The sequence below is a fragment of the Molothrus aeneus genome, chromosome 25 (assembly GCF_037042795.1).
Source record: "Molothrus aeneus isolate 106 chromosome 25, BPBGC_Maene_1.0, whole genome shotgun sequence".
Taxonomy (NCBI): domain Eukaryota; kingdom Metazoa; phylum Chordata; class Aves; order Passeriformes; family Icteridae; genus Molothrus; species Molothrus aeneus.
This window is the reverse complement of record NC_089670.1, coordinates 3,059,689-3,073,695: the sequence shown is the minus strand read 5'-3', so window position 1 is coordinate 3,073,695 and position 14,007 is coordinate 3,059,689. Positions and strand designations below refer to the sequence as shown.

Sequence of the window (14,007 nt, the reverse complement as noted above, 5' to 3'; positions counted from 1 at the left end):
AGCTGATACATGCAAACACAGAGCAGGAGTGACCTATATCTAAAAAAATAAATTAGCTCCACATTTGGGCTCTAACCAGGGATTCTTCTGTACAACACTTAGAAATTGCCATCTCTCTCTTGTAGTAAGTATATCACTAGTAACAAATCATGGGTGGATTTCTTGGGAAGTGAAGCTTTGATGCTTTCAGTGTAAGTGCATATTGCCCAATCTGCAGTGTTTGCCTCCTTCTGTACATAAAAAAGGAGGTAGCAAAACACTGGAGGGGCCAGGCAGACAAACAAACCTTGACAGATGAAAATTGTTCAAGCTTTAGTGTGTAGATCTAAATTACATTGTCTAGATTTATTTGTTGTTGATGTTTTGAACCACAGATTCAAAGATTAAAGATTATCTTTGGAGATAAGGCTGCTTCTGGGGGCACAGCCAGGTGCAGCTATTGAGATTTCTTCTTTTTTGGAATTCCTGAGGGCTGCCTTGAAATCAGCTGCAGTATGAATTGCAGAGAGTTGTGTCCTTGCAAGAGAGCTGCCAGAATTATTTTGGGGAAGGGGATGGACCTCACCTGCTGACTTTCTCTTTCCTCTTGGCTAAAAGGGAATCTTAGAAGAAAATTGGCATTGTGCAGCTGCAGTTCCTGTGGACTCTGCAAGGCAGGGGACCACTGGTAGAAAGATGTTCCAGTGGAATTATATCCAGTTTTACCTGGTTTTCTGTGATGGATGGCAAAATGTGAATTGTTAGGAGATTCTCTTTAGTGTTTGGCACCATCTCTTGCTTTCTAACAGTGTGTCTGCTCTGTTGGCCCAATACTGCATTAAATCACTGAGTCAGTGCTGGTGCATCCCATTTATAGATAAATTTATGATTTTTATACACATACCTATGTGTAAATATATTTAAATTTAAATGAGAATCAAACCTCTTTTTACCTCACTGCTTACTTTATTCTCTCAAATGTACAAAAACACTACACAGGAGAGATGATTTTTTGGGGGGCAGACTGAACACAAGCATATGGCAGAAATTCCATGCAAGATGTGTGTCTTGTTTGTAAATTAAGGAATTAAAGAGCTGAACCCCCAGTCCTTGTAAATTAAGGAATTAAAGAGCTGAACCCTCAGTCTCCTATATTACAAACTGCAGTAGTTTCCAATGTTGTTTCCAATGAGTGCCTGAAAATCTGTGGTTGCTGATGCAGTTAAGGTGGACTTAAGGTGACAAATCTTACACAAATACAGTACAGCCTGATCAATCAGCTGACTCTTGAGGAGGAAAGCCTGAGTGAGGTTTTTTCCTGCAGTGATTCTGATTCCATGGCTGGCTTAGCAAGGCATGGAAGGTGCTTTGCAATGGAAGCCCTGACAGCCCTTTAGCTGCAGCCTCCCAGCTCTGGTAGTGGCTTTGCTGCAGTAAGAGCTTTTTGATGAGACATAATGTGGTGATATACTGTATAACAAAATAGTAGGATCTTCTTTTTATGCTCTACAGTGCTGCAAATTCCTGCCCATCGAGCCCCCGCGGCGCAGGCTCTTCAGGGTACAAAATGAGCCGTGGAATAGCATCTGACCTACATTTGATGGCTGACAATTCCCAGTCAGAAAACGACAAGGAAGCTTCAGGGGGAGACAGCCCAAAGGTAAACACAGCTTGAAAGCGATCCCAGAAATTGCACCTGAACTCAGTGGAAGGCTTGGGATGTTTTGTTTGTTAAGGTCTATGCACTGAGGGGTAATTGAACATGCCAGGCTTTAAAAACAATGTGTAGGGGTTTGTGATCAGATGTGAGATTGATTGATTGATTGATTGATTGATTGATTGATTAACCCCTGTCCCCTCTGGGGGAGAGTCTGTGTGCAGTCTCAGTTATAGATCTGTTTGGAGGCTATTGAAAATTCTTTGCTGTTACACATACCTGCAAAATTTATGTTACCCTAAAATTGCTAATCAGAACAACAAAGCTTTCTTAGTTTCTTTTCTGCCTCAAGATTTTCATTGTCCAAAATTGCCCTAATTCAAGTTAATGATGTTTTATGACTTCTGATCTAGTGAGCAATGTGTATTTATTCAGTTTGTTGATGCAGACTTTTCTTGTTTTTGTGCAGGATGACTCTAAGCCACCCTACTCCTATGCACAGTTAATAGTCCAAGCAATTACAATGGCCCCGGATAAGCAGCTTACACTAAATGGAATTTACACGCACATAACTAAAAATTATCCCTACTACAGGACAGCAGACAAGGGCTGGCAGGTAATTCTGATTTCTGGAATATTTTCTTTTTTTTTTTTTTCCATGTGAGCAATACTGGCAGCTGTAAATGGTCATGAGCAGGCAGTTGGTAAGCCTCATAACCCTTCAGATATAGAATTTGTCAAATGAGTGTGTTGTCTTTCCTCTGATTGTAAGTTTTCCAACAAAGTGGGCAATTTACATTAGTCTGTATTTTAAATACTGCTTTATTGATGGAATGGTGTTCTCTAAACCTCTAGTAGGGTTGCAGACAGACTTTGGGGAAAGCAAAGTGCATTTGGCACTGGATTTGAATGCTGTATGCTGTCTAGGAAAGGTGTCATGTTCTGTAACCTACAGTTGTGTCAACATCCGTGTTGCTATCTTGAGATAAAATTGAGATATGAAATACTCCAAGTTTAGTTCTGTTTGAAAACAGTGATCTTGCCCATGCAGCAGGTGAAGGAACAAGTGTTTTATCTCATTATCTCACCCTGGTTCATGCACTGTTTGATTTGTGAACTTGCCCATTCCTGTACCAAACCTTTCAACTCTGCAGAATTAATTTCTGCTTTTTTTTCATTTTCACAAGACCAGCCTCAGCTTTTGCCAGGATGACTAACTGAGTACAAATCAGTCTGGCAGAGCCTTCCCAGGCTCATGTGAAGGCTCAGTGCCTTTGGTGCTGTTTTGGGTGTCTCAGAGGCCAGGGAGCTTGGAGCTCCTGGAGCACATGGTCCACCTGGGCTCTCTGCTCCCTCTGCAGTTATTGTCAGGGAGGCAAAATTTAGGGAGACTGGGAGAGAGGAAAAGTGAGGAAGTGTTAATGTGAGCTGCACAAGTGGAAGACTGAAGAATGCAGGCCTTCCCTGTAGAGGAAGTGATTTTTAAATATGAATCACATGTTAATTGTCATAGAGCCTAAATGAAATGAAAGCTGGGTCGCTCTCCCGAGGTTAGAGGGGAATGTAGCTGTTCCTGGCTGTTTGCTGAGGGTTTGCTTAGACAAGGACTTGCCTGTTGTGGCTGGGAAGTCTCTTTTGTTTCCCTTTCCAACATAACAGTGCAGTATCCTGGCTGCAGGCAGGTTGTTTTAGCAACAAGACTCTGCTTATAAAATGTTGATTTGTGTTTTGCTTCCTATTTCGCAGTACCTTGAGTGTCTGTGTAGATGATGTTGCTTTGTGAGCATCATGAACCCAACACACACACACAGGCAGAGCTGAAGAGCTCTGCCATAGAGCAGGGGGTGGATTTGGGGCTGTGATGCTTCCTAAAGCCAAGGTGACAGGCACAGCAGACAGAGTGTACTGGAGTCATGAATCAGCAGCTCTGCTTAGAAAATTGGAAAAGCTGAAAATCAGATGCTGTTCAGTCAGTGCTCTGCCAGGTTCTGCACGTTAGGAGTTGGATTGCAGCTCAGGTGACTTAGGAAAGATGTTTCAAATCAGATTTGAGGCTATATGTGCACATATCATTCAAAACATAGAGTAAAACACACCTACAGTGTCCCAGTCCCACACCCGAACAAACAGGTATTTGTATCCTTTAGCATCCAATGCTCTCATTTTAATGGGCATTTGAAGGCTCCTCTCTCTGAACTTATTTTAGCAGGTATTTTTGGATCCATTCCTTTATTCTAGCATATGGAGAAATAAATACATTTTATAAATATGTTCTTGGCATCTTTCTAGTTATGTTTCCATTTCTGGCAGGGAAAAAACCATCTCTGGTTTCATCAGTTTGCATTCAAGAAATCATATGTGGTTATCATCACTGCTTTAAGTTTTCCAAACTTGCCATCAGGGTCATGAACTCAGATATTTGAGCAAGTTTTACACTGGCTTTGTAAATTTTTGAGAGCTTATGTTAACATAAAGTTTTTTTCCCATTTACCTCTGTTCCCCCACAAGTGTTTCAGGGTGAATCCTTAGCATCAGTCTCTTCCTGTTCAGTGATAAAACTGAGAGAGATTTTGGGATTTATCTATGTTTAAAAAAAAAAAAAAAATTCTGTGTGCAAAGCCAAGCACAGGTAGGGCAGCTTGAGGGTGTCAGCAGTTCTGTGCATTGCTCTGCTGGAGGAGTGGGGGGATGTTGCAGCAAATTGAGGATGTGGGAATGTGAAAGGGACTCTGGTGACAGAAATCTGGAAGAGCTGGTTCAGGACCTGCTGCCACTTGGTGTTTTAATTGACACAGTAAATTCCTGGCTCTGTTATTGAGACAAACTGGACTGGGGGTGAATTCACAACAATCCAGCTGCCTCTGGAGCTTGTGTAATTTAGCTTTTCTTTCTGAACTGTGGAACAGTAACAGAATTACCACATAGGATCAGAATCAGTTTATGCTGTGTTCTGCTGGCCTTCCTGGAAGGAGCTGGGACACCTGGGGAAGGGTGGAGTGCAAGCACTGATCATTTTTATTTTTGTTTTTAACACTGCATTCTGAACAAGTATTTGTAGTGCTCTGAACATTGGTTTCGATCACCGTGTTTCTCATGAGAGAATGAAATAAATGGGATTCCTGTTATTTCCAATTAGAATACTGGGTTTTTAATTGTTGGGAAAGATTTTACAAATGCAAGAGTCCTTTCAGGTTTATGGCACTGCTTGGTAGTGCTCTGAGTTCTGTTAAATTAAGGAATTAAAGAGCTGAACCCCCAGTCTCCTGTAGTACAAACTGCTGCAGTAGGCCACATTCTGACTTGGAAAAGTTATATGAATTCTACATATTTTTTTATGTTCCATAGAATTCAATACGTCACAATCTCTCTCTGAATCGTTATTTCATCAAAGTACCACGTTCCCAGGAAGAACCAGGCAAAGGCTCATTCTGGAGGATAGACCCTGCCTCTGAAAGCAAATTAATAGAGCAGGCTTTTAGGAAAAGGCGGCCTAGGGGAGTACCTTGCTTTAGAACCCCTCTGGGACCACTCTCTTCTAGGTAAGGAAAACCAGATGAACAAAAAGACTATGGCTGTTGTTTAATCTTCAGGCTGCTACAGACTTGATAGCTTTGGATACAGTCACAAGTTTAGTAATTTAATTTCATCCAGACTGAGTGTTTGAATTCTGTGTGTTTCATTAGGAGGCTGCCCCATACACCAGGCTGGTGTTTCTTGCTTGGTTTTAGTGTTAAAGAACTTGGTTTGCATAACTAACTATCAGATTGTTCATGTATGCAAGCCTTGCTGTACTTTTGATGGGTTTTGCAGAATTATAATTTTAATTTCTAACTGCCATGTACTGGATTTTAAAACTTTTTACAAAGAAAATTCTCAGATACCGACTACCATTTTATTGACCTTAGAGCTGACAATTGTGTATTCAGTTTGCTAATGTTGGAGCAGAATTTGTGCTGGGGAAATACCTGGGTTTAAATTATTCCCTCTGTAAAGTTATGGCCTTTCTGCTGGTGCAGATCTTTTTCCACTTGCCCTGTAGCCTCAGATTTGCTCATTATTCTTCTCCACCAGAAGAAATGTTCATGTTTCACAGATTTAGAGTTTCCCTAAGAAGGCATCCAGCCACTTCTTCTCCTTTAACTGTACCTGGAGTTTGCTTTTAAATTCTGTCCCTGTTTAACAGAAGCTTTTAAAAGATGCTGAGCTCTGGGTTGTAGCTGTGCCCTCCCCTGCTGCACAGGGCAGTGTGTCACACTCTCCTTAGAGGAAGCTCGTGGGCTTCACAGTTCAGAAGTTAAAACACATCAGCTGCTGCTTTCATTTCTAACTACAGAAGTGCCCCAGCTTCTCCTAATCACTCTGGAGTGTTGTCTGCACACTCCAGTGGCGTGCAGACCCCCGAGAGCCTGTCCAGGGAAGGATCTCCTGTTCCCATGGAGCCCGAGCCCAGCGCCATCCAGCCAAAACTCGCCGTCATCCAGGAGGCGCGATTTGCACAGAGCGCCCCAGGTGAGCACGGGCTCAGCACCGGGGCTGGGGGCAGAGGGTGGCACCCACACACTGCCAAGGCTGAGTATGTACCCCAAAAATGAGTCTAGAAACATATAATAGAGTTTATTTACTTATTTATTTATTTTTATTTATATAGAGAAATATATATGAAATATAGATATAAAAATATGAAATTTTCTATATAGAAATAGATTAAATTTATATATAAATTTTTTTTATATAAAAATGAGTATGCTCTTCAGAGCAGATCTGTGAGAAACTCAGGAAGAGCCAGGGAGGGTCTGTTTGAACACACGGGGCTGTTGTTACCTGGGGCTGCTCCAGAGCTTTGGGTCTCTGTTGCTGAGGAGAGGCTGTGCCTCTGTCCTGTGTAGGACTGTGCTGTCTTGTAACAGTTCTCTTGAAAAAACCCCAAAAGGTAAGGTTGTGTGTGTTAGAGAAATAAGGAAAGGCCTTTCACACCTCTGTGGTCATGCCATCCTTCCACAGTGGAAGGGGGGAATAAAAGAATTGAAAGGATAAAGAGAGATAAGAAATTTCCTATTTAAAACAAAAAGAGCATAAGGCATGATGGGATAAGGATGTGTTTGTTTAATTACCTTCTTTGATAGACATTTGCCATCCAGTTTCCTGGTGGAGATGTGGCACTCCAGAGGGCAGAGATGTTCCTGTGCATTCCTCAGCACTCCCAGTGCAGCCATGCTGCACACAGCACCTGCAGCACACACATTCCCATCTGTGGAAAGGGATTTACTTTCATAAGCACAGCTTTGTTAGGGGGCAGAGCTGGGGTGCCCACATGGTGTGTGGGTTCTGCTGAGCCAGTACAGCCCTTGAGTCTGGAGCTGGGAATAGCCACTTGTCCTAACCTTCATTGTCCACTGTCACCTTTTAGCTCATTAGTGAAGGAGCTTGTTAATTCTCTGAGGTTTTAATGTTTTAATGTGAAGTTTAAAAGAAGAACTGTCTTAGAAGAAATAATGAAAATTTGCAATCTGATTTTGACCTCTTTCTCGGTAGGATCACCTCTCTCTAGCCAGCCAGTTTTAATTACTGTACAACGGCAGCTACCACAAGCTATCAAACCCGTCACCTACACTGTTGCAACTCCTGTGACAACTTCAACCTCCCAGCAGCCTGTAGTTCAGACAGTTCATGTTGTGCACCAGATCCCAGCTGTGTCAGTCACCAACGTGACTGGGCTGGCACCAGCAAACACTTACACTGTCGCAGGGCAGGCCGTTGTCACACAAGCTGCTATGGTCACCCAGCCCAAGGTGGAACCTCAAGAGAATGGAGACCACAAGGAAGTCAAAGGTGAGAACCTGGGGGGTTGTTTTGGCACCTCTTTATGCAGAGGGATCAGTATTTGAAATTTAGAATGGTAGAACCATGGAAGAGTTTGGTTTGGAAGGACCTTGAAGCCCATCTCGTGTGGGCAGAGATGCCTTCCACTGTCCTGGGTTGCTCCAGGCCTCATTCAGGGAGGGGCAGGGCTGGGGCATCAGTATTTGCAGGGCAATGCTTGAAGCGTTTGGCTAAAACTGAAGATTTCAAATTGTAATTTCTCAGAAATGTTGGAGCGAGTAATAAAACAACACACTCCCACCGAGGGCCGATTGAGTGAAACCAAGTGGTTCCTGAGCACTTTGTTAATTTTAACCAACTTTTCTCTCCTGTTTGCAGTGAAAGTGGAGCCTCTCCCTGCTATTAGCCATGCTGCAATAGGAGCTGCTGGTCGCATCATCCAGACCTCGCAGCCCGCCCCCTTACAGACAGTAACCATAGTGCAACAGGCGCCGCTGGGCCAGCACCAGCTGCCCATCAAAGCTGTCACACAGAACGGAACGCACATCGTGCCCCTGAGCGCCGCCGTGCCGGGCCAGGGCAGCGCCGGTACGTGCCCTCCTCCCTCTCTCCTCCCTCTCTCCTCCCTCTCCTCCCTCTCTCCTCCCTCTCTCCTCCCTCTCTCCTCCTTCTCTCCTCCTTCTCTCCTCCCTCTCTCCTCCCTCTCTCCTCCCTCTCTCCTCCCTCTCTCCTCCCTCTCTCCTCCCTCTCCTCCCTCTCTCCTCCCTCTCTCCTCCCTCTCCTCCCTCTCTCCTCCCTCTCCTCCCCTTCTCCTCCCCTTCTCCTCCTCTCCCTCTCCCTCTCCCTCTCCTTCTCCCTCTCCCTCTCCTCCCTTTTTCCTCCTCGTTCTTCTCCTCGTTCTTCTCCTCGTTCTTCTCCTCGTTCTTCTCCTCTCCTCTCCTCTCCTCTCCTCTCCTCTCCTCTCCTCTCCTCTCCTCTCCTCTCCTCTCCTCTCCTCTCCTCTCCTCTCCTCTCCTCTCCTCTCCTCTCCTCTCCTCTCCTCTCCTCTCCTCTCCTCTCCTCTCCTCTCCTCTCCTCTCCTCTCCTCTCCTCGTTCCTCTTTGCCTGATCATCTCTTTATTCTCTCTGTGGTTGTTATAGGGATGTACTCAGTGGTGACACCCCATCCTCTCTCCTTGTTAAACCAGGATAAAAACAAGTTTTAAAAGAAGCTCCTGTAAATCAGAGCTGTTAAAATGGTGCCTCCTCCCAGGTGGTTTGTTGGAAGCCACCAACAGGAAAACCAGAACTTGCTTGTGGGTTGGCTCTTTGACCTGTTACTTTTTATTATGATTTTATTGAACCTGTACTGAAAAGACCAAAATTCTGTAAGGTTTTGAGGTGGTTGGTGTCTGAATCCATCATTCATTCCCCTCTGGGCCTTGGCAGGCTGAGTGGGCAGCAGTACTTTGTCATCACTGCACACATTCCCTCTTGCTCCCAGCATGGGCAGGTCCTCACAGCTTGTTCTGACAGTTCTGCTTTATGCATTATCTGATACTGAAGGAGAGGTTTTTTGTCACATGTTTACAGAAATACTTTTAGGGCTGTCTTGCATCAATTCATTACCTGCATTTCTGCTCACAAGTCTTTCTAATGGAGTGAATTATCTCCTTCATTTCCTTTTTCCCCCTTTGCTATCACTGACATTTATAGGTCAGTGTTCTGGCTGCTGCCACTTCACTTCCAGCTTAAGAGCAGCAAAAGCACCACAGTCAGACTTGAGGTGCACTTTCCGTGTCAGAAGGGATGTGTGAATAGAGCTGAGAGCCATGTGAAATACACTGAAAAGCTATTTTTAAAAGTAAGGAATAATTCTTTTTCTCTTTCTCCTGGATTCTGAAAACTCAGCTGATTCCCACACGTTCCCTGACAGGGCAGCTGAGGGCTGCAGGGTGTGCAGGGAATGTGGCTGCACACAGGAGCAGAGTTGTGATGCTTGCACTGTTGTCTGTGTGTGATGGGTGTGCAGTGAGGTGTGCTCCAGGTCCTGGTCTCTTGTTACAGTAACTCCTAAAGCAGCAAGAAAATTCTCAGGCAAAGCATCTCAAGTGAGAGCTTAATAGAAGTGAGGGCCTATAGAAACACAGATTTGTGTTTGTCTGTGTGGCACACACAGCTGTGTTCACATGCACATTTGTGTGTTTTTCTGTGGTGAAGGAAAGTTTGTGCCATCTGAGAAGAAAGAAATGCAGAACAAATCCTGTTCCATTTTCCATGTGTAGTAAAGTTTCTTTCTAAAGTTTCCAGGTGCTTTCAGATCCTGCTCTCAGCAGAGCAGCCTGGCAGCATTGCTTGATCCCAGTGAGTCAGCTCTGGGGTATAAGAAGCTCAGATTTCTTACTGTACAATAAAATTTGATAACTGAATCTTGTGTATGTGATTTGACAAGGATCAGGGTGCTGAAGTTTGTGTATTCTGGTTTTTGCAGCTGCTGCAAGTCCTTTGCACATGTTGGCAACCCACGCGTCCGCATCGGCCTCGCTCCCCACCAAGCGCCAGAACGGAGACCAGGCAGAACAGCAGGAACTGAAACGGATCAAAACAGAGGATGGAGAGAGCATAGTCATAGCTGTGAACGTGGACACCCCAGCCGTGGCAGTGAGTGACAAAGGCAGCCAGAACTAGAAACTTTAGGGGAGTTTTCCTTTTTTTTTTTTTAAAAAAAAAAAACAATTAAAAAAACCCCAAAAAAAACCACAAAGAAAAAGAAAAAAAAAAAACCACAAAAAACCAACAAAAACAAACTCCGTGGTGCCAAAAGGAGACACTTAAATTTAACACCTAAAATGTTGGAACATGTTCTCACGCAGTGGGGAAAGGGGCCCTGTGAATCAGACTTCAACTTTCAGCACTGAAACAAAACCCAACACAGGTGGCCTTAAAACTTGGTAATTTGGAGTCAAACTGCAGAACCATGTTGTTGTAGAGGCTGTGCCCCCGCCCCTCCTGCCCCACGGACCGTGTGTGCTGGGAGGGCTGCAGCTTGAACAGGATCTGTCAGATTTTCCCAGGCCTGAGGATCTCAGTGTAACGGCAGCATGATAGCGCTTAGTGTGACTGGTTTCAAAGGATTGTAAATTCCTAAAGGGAACAGAGGCAGGAGCCATTCCGACACCGTGGCAGCTAAAGCCTTTCCGAACCACCCACCCATGCAGTTGTTGATAGATATGCAGTATTTTGTTGTTCACATGTGGAATTAGAAATTTTTGAGGTGTATTTTCATTTCTTTGCAAAACGATGGGGTCTTTGACATTTCAAATCACTCCATTTCTACTCCGGAAACTTTGGAATCACACAACTACTTTTCATGTGAAATTTTGTTTGGTAAAAAACTGAATGTAGGGTTTTTTTAACCAACGGAATGATTTACTTTTGTCTGTCCTGTTCAAGTTCAGATAAAGCTACTTTATTACATCTGCAAATTTTCATATTTTAGCAGTTGCCTGATAAATTTAATCAAATTTTATTACCATGTGTAGTGATCAAACGCTTCTTTGGGCTTGCATGTAACTGATTAGAAACTCTGATGTAAATGAGCCGTTAACTGACGTAAAGAACTGCTATGGATTTGACCAGAGCTGCACTTACCTGTTTCTCTCTCTGCTACCTTTTGCTGTTTGTTACTTTGTGTTGACTTTGACTGTCCCTGGCATATTTTTCCAGTCTAAAGTAAAACAAGAGTCTCGCTTAATATTGTGTATGTTTAAGATAACAGACTGTTCTTCATTTAGAAAGATAAAATTCTTTATCACGAGTCCTTTTAAAAAGAGTAAAATTATCTTGTCAGAGGTATATTCGATATTTTTAAGCTTAAGCACCCTTCAGTAGAAATTAATCTGCCCCGTTTCTCTGTAACACTTTGATGTCAGACACTGACCTCGGGGTCTCCATGACCAGTAGCTGTTGTGGTTTTCTAACAGTGGCTACCAGATTATGGTAATAATTTTTTTTTTTTTTTTAAGTGTGTGTTCTGCAGTTGAACATTTTAAAATGTATCGGTAATTTCTCACTTTAATGTGGTAATAGATTCCACTTTACATTTCAAAATTCAATTGAAACAAGGCTGCTGTTCAGTCTTCAACTCACACAACGTCTTAGCTCCTCCTGCAGCCAGGTGAGTGGGAGCCCGAGCCGGCTCCATCGGAATCTGGTTTTTGTCCTGTTCTGTAATAAAGATGCATTATTTATATTTCCTTTCCTGCTACGAAAGGAAAAACTGTATTTTCATGATGGACTGAACAGTTTGGAGTGGTTATTTTAGGCAGCTTTTGGAAACTATTTACCTAAAGACCAAATATGAGAAATGTGTACAAGTTTTGTGTTCATCCACACAATGGAACTGTTACAATGTCTCTGCAGATAATACATTAAAAAACTATGAAAAAAAAACTCTACACAAGCTGGATTTATAACAGGCATTTAAAAAAAAAAGCATAACCTGAAAAGAAGCATTTCTGTACAATTGCAACGTTTTCTTTAGAGGTTTTAAAAATAAAAAAAAGTAAAGTTTTAACATACTTTTTTTAAGAAAAAAAATCCAGTACTAGTAATTTAATTTGGTGTTGAATGAATTGACTAGAATGTGGTTTATTTTCAGAAGTGAGAATCTGTTCACAACTAGGGCTAGGTGAATAATAGTGTATAAGATTTTTTTAAATAAAATTAAATTTTATTCAGCAAATTAACTTGAAATTACTCAACAAGTGTGTTTGGAATACCAGTGTATATTTGGGGTTAATGCAGCTTCTGTGCCAGCCCCACCAGGCCGAGGTGCCCCTTCCAGCCAAGCCATGGGCAGGGAGGGGCCTGGGGCTGGACCCTGCCTTGCTTGGGGCACAGGAGGGCACAGCAACGTGTCTGCCTTACATGGATCATTATTTCTGTAAGTAAATTTTAGGAGATGTCACTTTCTGGAATCTCTGTCGTGAATGTGGGTTTGGTGTCTGATCCCCTTTTCCTGCACTGGTTGCAGTCTCTGTTTCTCAGAAGTTGGGAAATGCTTTCAAGGACCAGGAAGACTTTGCTGGAAGCTGGGTCAGGTTTTCATGGCAATGCTTTCAAGAGTTGGGGAGAAACTCAACTCCCCAAGCCTTGGATGGATGTGGAACTGCTGGGTTTGGTGTTTGGAGCTGGATGGGCAGAGCCTGTTCCTTGAACAGAAAGCAGGGTCTGAATGGCCTGAATACACACAGTCCTTGGGGAAGAAGAAGAAGAAGAAAACAGCTCACCATGGAGGCAGTGAAGTGGTGTAATTGTGACTCTGCCCCAGAGCAGTGTGACCCAGCCCCAGCCTGGTGGCATTTTGTGGCTGCTGTGTCAGTGAGGACTGGTCATGTCTCACATCTCCAACTGCACTGATTAATCTTGTATTTTCACCTTTATTGTGACTGCCTAAAGGTTCTGAAAGCAATCCTCGTATTCCACAGTTCCTGCTGGCAGATACCTGGAATTACTGCAGAATTTAGTGCACTGACTCATTACTTTTCCTGTCAGGATTCTGAACTGTGACACAGGTACTGTGGAGATGGCAAAATGGGGAGAGAAGGCGTTGAGTTCTCCATACAAAGGAGCTGCTAATCCCTGTGCTTCAGGAGCAGATGCTGCTGCCAATGCTTTGTGCTCATGGTTTGCTCTGCCTGTGGGAGCTCTCTGCTCTCCTGTGGCCATGTGGTACCACCAGTGCATCCCTGGCAGCTCCAGGGCCCACAGCCCTCACTCCTTTTCCCAGCAGTGCCTGACTGAGCTCTGTTCATTTATTGTGGAGCTGTGCAGACCCTGGGTACATCCATCCACAGGAGAGCTGCAGTGAGTGCAGCACTGGCAGAGCAACCTGGAGGCAGCAGCAGCTGGGGAGACTCAATCCTGTGCTGGATTTGATCCCTGTGAAACAGCTCTACCTAATCCCATCCATTTGCAGGTAGCACAAGACAGCTGAGGTGTATTAGGGCACTCCAGGGTTACTGCAGCACTGCTGGCTGCCTGCACAGGTGTTATTTTCATTCCTGCTGCCACGTTGGAGCAGAGGTTTAGGGAAAATTTGACACATTTCAAAATTTGAAGAGTTTAAATCTTGCCCAGAAATGTGTTTGTAGTCTGTCAGCTCTGGGATAACAGGGACAGGGGCTCAGCTGAGGTCCAGCAGAGCTGTGGGAGCAGGGGCAGGGCTGGGTGGGGGAGTTCAGGAGTTTCCTGGTGCTGGGATCAGGAGCAGCTCCACTGGCACAGGGAGAGGATTTACAACACCCTTGGGGAGCATCTGCAGCACCTCCCCACCACATCCTCCTCCAGGAGAGGACAGCTCCAGGTCCTTCTGCTGGCCCAGCCCAGCAGGGACGGAATGGTGAGGTAAGTGCTGAACAAGAACTGGTTTGCACTGGGAAGTTGGACTTGTTTTGGGACAGGCAGCAAGGTGCATGTCCCAGGCAGTGGCTCACATGCTCCTGTCCCCTCCTCATGCAGCAGATTCAGCTCCTGTCCTTCACCAGCCACCACCATGGACTCCCATGTTT

General features: G+C 44.2%; 1 protein-coding gene across 1 annotated transcript in view; it reads left to right on the top strand.

The window, feature by feature from the left end:
* FOXK2 (forkhead box K2) overlaps positions 1-12,179 on the top strand; it is a 45,175-nt gene extending 32,996 nt beyond the window's left edge. Inside the window, exons 3-9 of the mRNA XM_066565673.1 lie at positions 1,492-1,639; positions 2,106-2,252; positions 4,982-5,175; positions 5,970-6,145; positions 7,169-7,465; positions 7,835-8,044; positions 9,927-12,179. Coding sequence (XP_066421770.1) covers positions 1,492-1,639; positions 2,106-2,252; positions 4,982-5,175; positions 5,970-6,145; positions 7,169-7,465; positions 7,835-8,044; positions 9,927-10,123 — 1,369 coding nt within the window. The 3' untranslated portion in view covers positions 10,124-12,179. The remainder of the gene's footprint in view (positions 1-1,491; positions 1,640-2,105; positions 2,253-4,981; positions 5,176-5,969; positions 6,146-7,168; positions 7,466-7,834; positions 8,045-9,926) is intronic.
* The last annotated feature ends 1,828 nt before the right edge of the window (positions 12,180-14,007 follow it).